Genomic DNA, 13,493 nt, shown 5'->3' on the forward strand with positions numbered 1-13,493 from the left:
CTCTTCATATCAAACATTCATAATCTTACATCACTTCTATAATATAGTTTAAATATAAATAATTCACTGCTTAAGTATATTCAATAGTGGTTAACTAAAGTAATGTGAAGTCAAAAAAGTTGCCTCTTTAAACTAAAACAAAAAGAGAATTAAAGAAAAAAGATAAAGTAATGAGTGACAACAAGTATAAAGAAAGCAGTGTAGAAAACCTACTTGCTACATTCTCTCTCTCTTTCTCTTTCACTCTCTTTGAAACTCTTTCTGTTAGTTCAATAATTCTGTGACAGAAAACAAGAGAGAAGCCATTAAACCAGCTTCTTAAGACCAAGAGGGAGGTGTAAGGGGGTGTGTATATATCAAGTGATGCGCTCAGGAGGTTGTGCATTGCAGCAGACCCTCACATCAGAGGCTGCTTCAGTTTTGAAGCATTCTCTTGTGTTGGCTAGAAGGAGAGGCCATCCACAGGTCACTCCTCTACATGTAGCAATCACTTTACTAACCTTAAGACTAAGTTCTTTCAAAAGGGCTTGTCTTAAATCTCATCAACCTCATCACCAAACTTCACATAATCATCATCCTCTTCAATCTCGAGCTCTCGAGCTTTGTTTCAATGTAGCTCTTAATAGGCTCCCGACAACGCCGTCACCTTTGATTCATTCTCAACCTTCGCTTTCCAATGCTCTCATTGCGGCTTTGAAAAGAGCGCAGGCTCATCAAAGACGAGGCTCGATAGAGCAACAGCAGCAGCAGCAAACGGTTCTTACCGTGAAAGTTGAGCTTGAACAGCTTATTATATCGATTCTCGATGACCCTAGTGTTAGTAGGGTTATGAGAGAAGCTGGATTCTCTAGTACTCTTGTTAAGAACAATTTAGAGGATTCTTTTTCGCCTTCTAATTCGGTTTTTAAATGTTACAATAGTTCTGGTGGTGGCGTGTTTTCGTCTCCTTGTTCACCTTCTACTAGTGAGAATCATAGAGAAAACATTAACCTTGGAAGTTTCAGACAGAACCATTTCACGGCTTCAACGAATGCTAAGTACAGTTCTTCTGAGTTTAACTCGGCTCTCTTTTCTCCACCAAAGAGAAATGAGTTGATGACTACTTCAAATGGACTCGGCTTGACCCTTCATTCTTCAAGGTAATCTTTCGCTTAAACAATAACAATAATATCAAGTTTGGTTAAATGCAAAAAAAAATTTAAAAATGCATGCTTGAATTTAAGGTGAGTTTGTCAAAAGCAAAGTATCACCGCAATTTTGCTTAAGTTCTAAAGTGCTTATCGTTTTCTGATATCATAGTAACATACCGTGGCTCTGTCATAGTCACCGCTAATCTAAAAATAACCTAAGTGCATGTTTGGACTCGCGGTGAGTTCAGCAAAACCTCGGTGTGTCACTGTGATTATGTCAGTATTAACAACATAATGTTGTTCTTAATTTGTTTGATTTAGTGCACAAAATTTCTTATAATCACTTATAAAATGCAACCATGAAAGAAAGGTAAACATAAGTACATAAAAGTGTTGTCTATCTCTGATGGTATATTTGAAAGGTTATTATGTTGGCAAGATGTGGAGGAATATGTACGGTTACTGAGCTATGGCAAAACACATGCTAAAAGCTTTGTTGGTTGGTAGGAAGGCAAAATATGAAGCAGAGTCTTTCCTTCTGCCTCACTTTAGTTTGTCAGTATATATAACAAACCTCTTACACATTAAGCACTCAAATTATTTTGGGTTGGAGAAACAAAAAGACTACACTTGTACGAAGCACAGACACAAATAATGACAGCAGACACGACACCGACACATCAACAACACTTGTATGTGTCAATGTTGTGTCGGTGTCCAACAGTGACATAGACGCATATGCCTTTTTTCAGAGGTGTCAGTGCTACATAGCTACACTTTATCTAAAGAAAAATAAAGAAGAAAATTTGTGTTTTCTTGAATAACAGAAAAGCATTTTGTGATGTGGTAGTACTATATGTTTGAAACTTCACAGTGCTTATTTATTTGATTCTGGATGTTAATTTTGTTGAGTTTCTGAACTTAATCTGCAGTGTTCTTGATTCAAGGATAAGCATCTCTCAGAATCCATCTCATATGATGGAAACAAAGCCATTTAGTAGTGATAAGGAGCATGAGGATAAGCTTAATTGCTGTGAAGAATGTGCATCCAACTATGAAAAAGAAGCTCAGTTTCTCAAACCTCAACAGAAGAAAATATTGCCTTTCTGGCTTCAGTCTCATGGCACAGAAGAACCAAAAAAGGTAACAAATCATTGAATAACTATGTAGCACCAATACCTCTGAAAAAAGGTCGACACCGACACCAACACGACATTGTTGATTTGTCAGTGTCATTTCTGGTGTCTAGTGTCTGTATCTGTGTCCGTGCTTTGTAGTTGACTAGTAAACTAGTATTCACATCTATGTTAGTACTATTTGCTTATGAATGAGTAATTTAACAATTTTCAGGATGGATTAACCGAGTTGAAACGAAAATGGAATAGACTATGCCTTTGTCTCCACCAAAGCAAACAGCATCAAAATCAAAACCACTGGAATTGGAGCAACAACAATCACATTTCAAACCACAATAACTCATCAAGTTCCGTATCTAATAACTCCAATCATACACCTCGATTCCGTCGCCAACAATCGTGCATTATCGAGTTCAACTTCAACGATAAAAGGCAAGCAGCCGAGCCAGTCTTCGATTCTTTCGAAAGCATGGAAGCTAATGAAGTAAAGATCACTCTTGCACTTGGAAATGCTAGTGATTCAAGTGAAAAGGTGACACAACAAGCTCATGTTTGCAAACTATTGGAAGAGAATGTGCCATGGCAATCCGAAACGGTTCCTTCAATAGCAAAAGCCTTGATCGATTATACCAAATTATCAAAACAAAGTGAAATTGCATTCACATGGCTATTTCTACAAGGCAATGATTTCATAGGGAAAAGAAGATTAGCACTTGCTATAGCAGAATCAGTTTTTGGTTCAGCTGATTTGGTTCTTCATATGGACATGCTAAAAAAGGAAACTTTAACAACCCCATTTTCTGAAATGCTATTAGGAGCATTGAGAACACATCAACAGCTTGTGGTTTTAATAGAAAACATTGATTCTGCTGATACCCAATTCACCAAATTTCTCTCAGATGCATGTGAAAAAGGAAAGTTTGAAACTTTAAGCAGCAAAGAGAGGAATTTAGGTCAAATTATATTCATACTAACAAATGGTGGATCCACAAGCATTGAAGAGAAGAAGAACAAAGGTGTTATCAATTTGTTGTGGCAGATAACTGAATCTAAACCTAATTTTTCTAGCCCCAAGAGAAAATCTGAATTGGATCTGTTTTCCAAAATCAAGAACCCTAGAATTGAAGAAAATGAAAAGGGGTTGTTGATTTGTGAACAAGGAAGCAAAAAGACTGAATTTTTAAGACAGACAAGCTTTAACAGTAACACCCTTGATCTGAACATGAAAGCTGATGAAGAACAAGAAGAAGTTGAAGAAAGCCCTAATTCAAGTGATTTAACTAGAGAAACTGCAATTGATCAATTGAACTCAAAAGGGTTTCTTGATTCAATTGAGAACAGGTTTGAGTTCAACACAAATTCAGACAAAGACAGAGAAAAGACAGATTTTTTTCTGTCTAGGATCAAAGGGTCATTTGAAGAGGTTTATGGTAAAAACAATGTGGTGAATTTTAGTGTAGATGAGAAAGTGGTTGAAAACATGTGTGTTGGGTGTTGTTTTTTTACTAACAAAATGTTTGAGAAATGGCTGAAAGACATTTTTCAAAGGAGTTTAGAAACAGTTAACTTTGGAGGGAAGGAGGGTATACTTTTTAGACTTTGTTTGGGGGGTGGTGATAGAAATTTGGATAGTGGGTTTAATGGTTCTTGTTTGCCTAAGAGTATCAAAGTTGATTGCTTTATGGAGTAAGCAATTTTGGGTTCTTAGGGTTTCTTGTAAAATGGGATAGTTTGTGTAACTTCTAAGTTTCATAGTAGTGTGTGTTTTTTTTTTAAGTTCTCTTTGTAAGCATTGTGTTATGTCAATCAAATTTTGCAGTTTAATTCTAAGAGTTTTGTTAATTTGAAGATAGGTTAAAAGATAAGCAAAATTTTCCTTCTCTTGTAACAATTGATGGAGTAAGCAACAGGGGTGTAAGTCCTTTCGAGCAAATCTTCAAGATAGCTATAGCATTTAACAAAAAATAGTGATATATAAAAAATAACTGAGTAAATAAAAAGTCCATGTTGAGCACTCCATATATGTAAGAGAGTCCATATACATTATATTTTAAGATTGTATGTTAATATGTCATGTTTAATTTGTTGGAATTACACCTAAAATTTGAAGAATTCCAAACTATTTGTCTCTTGTTCTTTAATTTTTACACGAGTGAATCAACCACACTTTAATTGTTAGATGACTCCGCTTCACAATGATTATGAGAGAAGGTAGGAAAAGATGAATTGGAAAAGAAAAGAGAATTAGAGTTTACGAAAGAGGAAGAAGAAGAAGAGAATTCTAAAGAAAAACCATCTTTATTTTGCTCGTTGCAGTATTATGGTTTACACAACTCAACTTTTTTATAATAATAGGGTACCTCCTTATTTATATGATTGGGAAATGGAGCAAGTCTAAATGAAACGAGTGTATTTGCCATCCCTACCATTGACAAGAAGAAAAATAACATATTACTACTGATAATTAATCATGGATAAAATTATCTTCATTCATTACAAGACAAATTTGGCGCTTCTAAATATATTTCTTCAAAGCTCTATATGATTATTTTTTACCTTAAAGTTAGTATATGATTGGACAGCAAAGTGCACTTTTCTTTCCATCTTAGTAAAACACTAGTATGAATTTCTTCAATAGTTTAACTTTAAGGTATGATTCTAACACTCACATAGCTTTAACATAAGTACTCGAGTGTCCTTCATTTTTAATTACGCAATAAAGTTTCCTATGATAGTTAGGAGTAGGAGTGACAAACAGGTATGTATTCCGTTTAGGTCTGTTTTGCAAAAGTCTGTGAAAAAATTGGACGGAATGGGACAGATATATTTGAGAGTGCGGATCTAAAATCTTGTTCCGTCCTATAGAAAAATGAGGACGGGACAGGTAAAGTCTGCGGACATTGAACCTTTTAAATCTTAAAATAGTAATATTATATGAAAAAACTCATGTCCGTAAAAATTTGTAAAAAACATAACAGAATACGAAAAAATACGGACAAAACGGACATTCCCTACGTGTCAAACTCGTTTTGTCACTCCAGTTAGGTGTGAGGTGTGAGGTGTGAGGTGTGGATGATTGATCATATGGACACGGACATTCTACCACTACTACTAATTGAATTCAAGCATCGTCAATATTAGTAAAAGAAAAAGTCATGTTTTACTTTGAACATGAGAGTTAATACCAAAAAAAGTACAAGTTATTTTACTAGGGATAACAATAATAAAATTATATGAGAAAGTGGAGTAGTCTTCATAAGACACATCTTCCAGTTAAGAATTCTTTATGAACAACTTTAGTTTAGTTCTTTTATGCTTTTGGGACTACCTTCATTATTTTGAAAGAGCTAACTATTGTCTTCATTAGAATTAACTAAAATCCATAATGATGATATTACTTACCATTTGTTAAGAGAATAAAAGTATTGATTACCAAATAAGCTTGAAATGATTATATGTATGATTGCAAAGTTAGACACTCTTTTGATTTTTTTTTATTTCTATTTGTCTTTAGAGGAAGTGGCAAACATAAAACTCACATAATTGAATGGCTTTAAGGTGAATATATTCGGTATAATAATATTAACATTGTATATTGAGTTAAAATGTACAAACTAGTTAAGAGTTATATAAAGTGAATGAATGTGTTGATTTACACAAGAGATATAAAATATTAGTTTTTAATAGACATATGATAAAAAAACTTTTTGAAATGTACACAAAAACGTCGAATATAATAAAGTCAAAATTCTAGAATCAAATTTGAAAAAAAAAAAAAATATAATAAAAGATGGGGAGTTTTTCAACTTTAAATATCGAAATAACCTTATTATTCAAAATGAATCTCATAAAGATATGAATATATTTGTAGATTCCATATATCTATGAAGTACAAGCGAAAACCCTATTTATAATATAGGAGTCCAGTCAAAGAAACAAATAGAATAATTATACATAAAAACTAATTAATGAGATAATCACAACATATCTCAAACTCAAGTGAGTGGAGCTGTAAACAACTTGAGTTTTGAAGTTAAAGTTTGCAAGCGACATGGAGAATGAGGTTTTGTAAACATGTCAGTTGGTTGGTTAAGAGTGCCTATGGAGATAAGATGAAGTTTACCACAGAGAATATGCTGATGAATGAAGTGACAATTAATTTCAATATGTTTTGTTCGCTCATGAAAAAACATCATTGTGGGCAATTTGAAGGCACGACCATTGTCAAAATAAAGATCTGTCAGAGAAGGTTGAGATGTCTATAAATCAGCAGGAAGCCAACGAAGCAATAATATCTCAGATGTTGTATCAGTAAGAGCATGTTATTCAACTTTAGTGCTAGAGTGGGTTGTCAAAGTTTGTTTCTTGCTCCATCAAAAAATAAGAGAATCTCCAAGAAAACTACAAAAATATGTGGTAGATCGACTATCATTAGGATCATCGGCCCAATCGACATCACAGTAGGCTCTAAGAATCAATAAGGATGTGGCTGAGTAGTGTAGACCAAAAAACATGGTGCCCTTAATATATCGAATAATTCAGAGGACAACAGCATAATGAGTTGTACGTGGAAAGAACACGAATTGACTAACCAAATGAACAGCATATGATATATCTGTTTTAGTAATTGTATGGTAAATCAAGCTACCTATGAGTTATCGATAAAGAGAGGCATCGTCAAGCAAACTACCATCTTGAGGAGTAAACAGAACATTAGGTTCTAAAGGAGTATTTTCAATTTTATAATCAGTGAGACCTGCTCGAGAAATAAAATCAGAAACATACTTAGCTTTTGAGATAAATAAGCCATCACTAGAAGATAAGACCTCAAATCCCAAAAAGTAACCTAATGATCCAATATCATGTATCTCAAAGTGCTCACACAAGAATATCTTGAGCTCTTCAATTCTAACAGAGTCATCGCCAATGATAATCATGTCATCAACATAAAGAAGCAAGATAACAATACCATTGTTTGTTTTTCGAGTAAAAATAGCAGAGTCATGAGAACATGAAGAGAAATCCAATTAAGTGATAATATTGCGAAATTTAGCAAGCCAAGCTCGATGTGCTTGATTAAGACCATAAAGAGCCTTACGAAGACGACACACTTTATTTTCTTGGCAGGAGGATGCATACAAACCACTTCTTCTAACTCACCATTTAGAATGGCATTTTTGACATTCATTTGCGTAAGTATCTATTTTTGAGTGGCTAAAATGGAAAAAAGAGTTTGAACAGAGGTGATGTGTGCAACAAGAGTAAATGTTTCTTCATAATTAATACCATACTCTTGAGTGAACCCTTTTTCCAATAGAAGATCATTGTATCACTCAATAGATCCATTAGAAAGAGTCTTTGTTTTATATACCTATTTGCATCCTACAATAGACTTATCAGAAGGAGGTTCAATAAGGTCCCATGTGAGGCTTCTCTCTAATGCATGTAATTTCTCTTGCATAACTTGTTGTCAATATGGATTTGTGTAGGCTTCCTTATATGACTATGGTTCATGAAGGTTAAGCATAGTAGAAAACAATGGTAATCACGAAGTTAGGTAGGAGGACTTCTTACCCTTGAAGAAAGCTCATTGGTTTTAAATGTAGGAACAACAACTGAATCATCATCACCATAAGTGGATGGAACTATAGAAATGGTTAAAGGCTCACTAAAATAACCTTCATATGTCTCAGAACCTGTATCTGTTCCACTAGGAAAGTAATTGACATCAAGGTTACTAAAGAGAGGAGTGGAAGTGGACGGGATAAAGGTAAATTTTGACAAGGAGGAGAACATTATATGTTCCTAAAATATAACATGTGTTCAGTTCCATAACTAATAAAACAACTTAGTATATTCATGGGGTTGAAGGAGGAAAAAATGATCACAACCAAGCACCTTTAGTGACTTATAATCTGGTGTAGTGAGATAAAGACACTCAAAAGGGAAACATTATCAAGGATAGAAGAAAGAAGACGATTGATAATATGGACAGCAGTAAGATTTGTTTCACCCAAACTGCGTGCTGGACAAGAGGTTAAGATAAGCATGGCACAGACTGAGTCAATAATGTGACAATGCTTTCTCTTAGCAAAACCATTTTGTTGAGATGTGTATGGACAAGAAAATTCAGACAAGGTGCATTGATCTCCAAGAAAAGATAAGACTTTAGAGTCACAATATTCCATGGAATTATCTCGTCGAAAAAATTTAATGGCTTTAGAAAATTTTGTTTGAATCATTTTGACTAAGTTAATGTAAATTTGAGGAATCTCATACCGATTTTTCATCATTTATATCCAAATAAACTGAGAATAATCATCAATAAATAACACATAATATCGACAACCTTCTGTAGTAGGTGTGAGGGTAGGTCCCCAAATATCATAATATACAAGATCAAATGGTACAATTCAAATAGAAGTAATTTTATTAAAAGATAAAGATGGTTATTTAGCCGCTTGACAAGTAGTACAAACGAGGGACTCGTTAGTGATAGGTCCTAAATAACCTTGAGACACTAGATGATTTAATTTACTAATAGAACGATGGGAAAGACATTAATGCAAATTTGAATGGATGAATATGTAAAGTGATACAAATGTTAGACTTATGAGAAACATGCAGTTGAGTGAGCTCAAATTGCCTTATGATCTTACATACAATCCCAATGAGTTGTATCGTGCGTGTATCTTATACACGACATCCAGAGGAAGAAAATGTAAGTTCATAAACAAGATCACATGATTGGCCAACACAGATAAGGTTAAAATTAATTTTAGGAATTAGATATGTGTCAGGTAGACTTAAAGTAGACAGGGAGATAGAACCTTTGTGGCTTACATTCATAAGAAATCTTATCAGTAGTTTGAATGGAACGGGTAATGTCATTTTTAGATATGGAAGGAAATAAATTAGATTCGGATGTCATATGGTTACCACAGGCAGAGTTAAAATACCATTTAGAATTATTTGGTGTGGTCGAAAGAGTAGTAGGAGTATTACCCAAAGGAAGAAGAAGAGGCTAAAGATTTGCGATTGAGAAAGCTAGCTGAGAGGAATATAAGATTTATTGGTAGCAGCAGTAGTTGCAAGTAAGGCCTTGGAGATTTGGTTGGAGGTTCATTTCTATTCTGGTAAGAATGTGAAGGACGAGTGGGACAAATATGAATTAAGTGTCTGAGTGTCTTGAAGTATCGACAATAGTTTGAAATATGACCTTTTCATGCAGTTATGACATTCAACTGTGGAACAATCAGAAAAATAATTATCAGACTTACGACAACAGCGACAGAATTTGGTAGACTTATTTGTAATTGCAAAGGCATGATCAACTTGTTGGCGAACAAGTGCCAATCTAGTTACTTCAGAATTGAGACAATGATGAGCATTCTTTAGTGTAGGCAAAGGGTTTTGGTGCAACATCGAACTGGTTCATAATCAATAGTGAGAGTCATCAGAAACTGAATCAGGATAATACGATTGCAATGAGTCTCATATGTTTTTATATCAGTAGCATCTTTCAAAGAAAGCTCGCATGAAGCTGACTGATTCTAAATAACTTTCCATCTGTGCCAAACAATCATAAACAAGTTGACCATATTGTTATTTCAAATTACTAAGATCCTTCAATAGGTGACATTTATAGGATAAATTAAAGATAGTATAATGTTGTTTTAAATGATCTCATATCTCTTTGGCATTCTTGAATCGCCCAAATTGCATATGAATGCTTGTAATGGAGGTATTCCGAAACCAAGTTATGATTTGATGATTTTTACTCGTTCTTCTAACTTATTAGCATGAGCCTCTGAAGTTTCACCGGAACTTCTCGTCGGACACTTTTTATCGCCTGTCACATATCGTCAAAGTCGACGACCTTTCAAGAATCTGTTTATTGCCTCAATCCACTGATTATAATTGTTGTCATCGAGAGTTATGATAATTGGCCGAGTAACCTTGGATTTCTCCATTGTAGCACAATAAAGTTTAACTGAAATAAAGCGGCAGAAAGTTTGCTACCAAAAAGAAAGAAAAAACTCAGAAGGAGCGATGGGTTAAAGAACCTAAACTCTTTGATACCGTGTGGAAACTCAGGAAGATATGAATATATTTATGTATTCGATATATCTCTGGAGTACAAAAAAAACTCATATTTATAAGGGTTAAATATACAAAACCTCCATATAATGTTAGCAAGTTTTGATTTTAGCCCCTGTAAAAAAAATCGAATTTCTCCCTTGTAATGTTAAGATTCGATGTTTTTAACCCCTCAAATGACAAAGTGGCATGAAATCTTTAATTTTGCTTATGTGGCATGTCCACGTGGATCTTCTTTTATTTTTTAAAATCCACGTGAAATTATTTTTTTTTTTAAAAGTTATAAAAAATTATTTAAAACAAAAATTTACCCTTGTTTTTATAATTTTATTGTTGTTTTTATTATGAGGAGGTAAATCAAAATTCGCTAATATTACAAGGGTAAAATATATTTTTTTTGATATAAAAACAATTATTTATTCGAATTTTTTTATTAAATTTTATTTTTGGATTTAAAATACTATCGTTGTTTTGAATTTCTGCGTTTGCACTGTCTCCTGCCACTCTATATTTTTTACTGTCTTATTTAACCCCTTAATATTTTATGAAATTATCATTTATTCAGTAAGAGATCCTTTGAAGGGTCATCCCAAATCCTCAAAGAGCCAAATCTATTAGAACATCTTAACAAGTTACTTGGTTCTCCTTCCATAATTCGTTTGCCTGTGTCTCTCAGCCCCTTGTTAACTGCATAATTCGTTTGCCTGTGTCTCTCAGCCCCTTGTTAACTGCATAATTCGTTTGCCTGTGTCTCTCAGCCCCTTGTTAACTGCATAATTCGTTTGCCTGTGTCTCTTAGCCCCTTGTTAACCGTAGTACATTTGCTTGCATCATTTGGGGTTTCATTGTCTATGTTTATTTGCTTGTTCTCAGCTGCTTATGTATGTTGTGTGTTCACCTGTTTCGGCTTCCATTTTTTGATAGACTGCTTCTTCTCTTAATGGCACTTATCACCTAGTTTTTGACATTTATAACATTATCCAATAAACTTCAAAAATAAAAAAACCTCTTACAAAAATTATCGTATTGGATTTTTAAAAATACCTACCAAATTTTTAGTTTTTTCTAGTTTTTTTATAGAGATTTTTTTAATAAATTATAAATTTTTAAAAGATAAATAATAAGAAGGATAAACATGTCATTATAAAATATTATGGGGTGTCAGTGTCAGTATAAAATCTTTTCAAAACACTACCCAACAAAACCAGCCCAATTATTTTAACCCAAGGCCAAAACCAAAACCAAACCACACGCGTTTTACTTCCAATAATGAACCATGGTAGGTTCGTTCACCAACTCCCGTGGGTCCCATCTACCAACCACACCACTAACTCCTTACTTTTCCATTTTTTTTTATATAAATCTTTTTCCAACATTATTCTCATTATCCTCTTCCGTTTCCATCTCCATCGCTGAAAATGGCACAACAACCGGAATCAGAGATTCTCCCCAATTTCTGGGGTGACACCCCCGAAGATGAGTACTACACCTCCCAAGGAGTCACCAACACCAAATCCCACTTCCAAACTCCCAACGGCAAAATCTTCACTCAGTCCTTCCTCCCCCTCGACGGCAACATCAAAGCCACCGTTTACATGACTCACGGCTACGGCTCCGACACCGGCTGGCTCTTCCAAAAAATCTGCATCACTTTCGCCACCTGGGGTTACGCCGTCTTCACCGCCGATCTCCTTGGTCACGGCCGCTCCGACGGTCTCCGTTGCTACCTCGGCGACATGGAAAAAATCGCATCCACGTCACTCTCCTTCTTCCTCCATACCCGTCGTAGTCCTCCCTACAACAACCTCCCAGCGTTTCTCTTCGGTGAGTCCATGGGTGGTTTAGCGACATTGCTGATGTACTTTCAATCAGAACCGGACACGTGGACGGGTTTGATATTCTCCGCGCCGCTTTTCGTGATTCCCGAGGATATGAAACCTAGTAAAGTTCATTTGTTTGTGTACGGTCTGTTATTTGGTTTGGCTGATACGTGGGCGGCTATGCCTGATAATAAAATGGTTGGAAAAGCGATTCGGGATCCGAATAAGCTGAAGATAATCGCTTCTAATCCGAGGAGGTATACGGGCCCACCTAGAGTGGGGACCATGAGGGAGCTTCTTAGGGTTACTCAGTATGTGCAGGATAATTTCTCTAAAGTAACGGCGCCGTTTCTGACTGCACATGGGACTGCTGATGGTGTCACGTGCCCTTCTTCTTCTAAGTTGTTGTATGAGAAGGCTTCGTCTAAGGATAAGACTTTGAAGCTTTATGAGGGGATGTATCATTCTTTGATTCAAGGGGAGCCTGATGAGTCTGCTAATCTTGTGTTGGGGGATATGAGGGAGTGGATTGATGAGAGGGTGAGAAAGTATGGGCCGAGTAACAATACTCGGTAAACAAAAGAAAAAGAAAAGTCTTTGTTGTATTTTTTTCATACAAATTTTAGTTCCTGGTTTTTTAACAATCACAAGATTTGATTAAGGACTAATGAAATGGTTATGAACTGTGTTGAAATTATATTATGTTATTGTAGTTCGATATAATAATGTTTTTAACTAAATGTTTGCAAGTTAAGAAATTCAGAAACATTCTTTGATCATGCTTTGTTTGGTTTCAAGTCAACCAAGGTCAAACTCGCGTCACATCTTATTTTTCAAAACAAAAACAAAAAAACATGCACTTGATGTGTTTCTTTTACTGTCATGGACACGAGGATAACAAAAGCTATTGAGTCGTAAGAGGGATATCTTAGATAAAAAAAATATTTTTTATACACTGTTTATCACCCAGAAGAAACATAAAGAATTAAAGAGATGGATGAGTGTTGAAGAATTAGGAGTCTTCAAATATCACTCTTGTTAGAAATGACTCAAAAGAGTAGAGCTCAAGTATTTAGTGTTACAATGGAATAATCCATTCATTTGCTTTAAAAATATTTTAGAGTTAGTGTCAGACCCATGTAATTACACCTAATTTACTGAATTTTATCGATGTCTAAAATCAATACCGACACTTGTAATTACGTCTAATTTAATTTATTAATTTTTTCAAATTATTATCAGTGTTGATGTCCTTGCCTGTGCTAAGCACAAAAAATTTAATTTGTTAATTTTTTCAAATTATTATC

General features: G+C 34.7%; 2 protein-coding genes across 2 annotated transcripts; both read left to right on the forward strand.

Moving 5' to 3' along the window:
* Positions 1-237: 237 nt before the first annotated feature.
* Positions 238-4,097, forward strand: LOC131629015 (protein SMAX1-LIKE 4-like). The gene is made up of 3 exons (XM_058899819.1): positions 238-1,139; positions 2,063-2,273; positions 2,481-4,097. Exons 1-3 carry the CDS (start codon positions 364-366, stop codon positions 3,954-3,956), a joined length of 2,463 nt encoding a protein of 820 aa, XP_058755802.1. The 5' UTR covers positions 238-363; the 3' UTR covers positions 3,957-4,097.
* A 7,639-nt stretch (positions 4,098-11,736) lies between these two features.
* On the forward strand, positions 11,737-12,883 carry LOC131629038 (caffeoylshikimate esterase-like). The gene has a single exon (XM_058899837.1). It carries the CDS (start codon positions 11,785-11,787, stop codon positions 12,760-12,762), a length of 978 nt encoding a protein of 325 aa, XP_058755820.1. The 5' UTR covers positions 11,737-11,784; the 3' UTR covers positions 12,763-12,883.
* Positions 12,884-13,493: the final 610 nt, after the last annotated feature.

The sequence above is a fragment of the Vicia villosa genome, linkage group LG1, assembly GCF_029867415.1.
Source record: "Vicia villosa cultivar HV-30 ecotype Madison, WI linkage group LG1, Vvil1.0, whole genome shotgun sequence".
In the NCBI taxonomy this organism is placed as follows: Eukaryota; Viridiplantae; Streptophyta; class Magnoliopsida; order Fabales; family Fabaceae; genus Vicia; species Vicia villosa.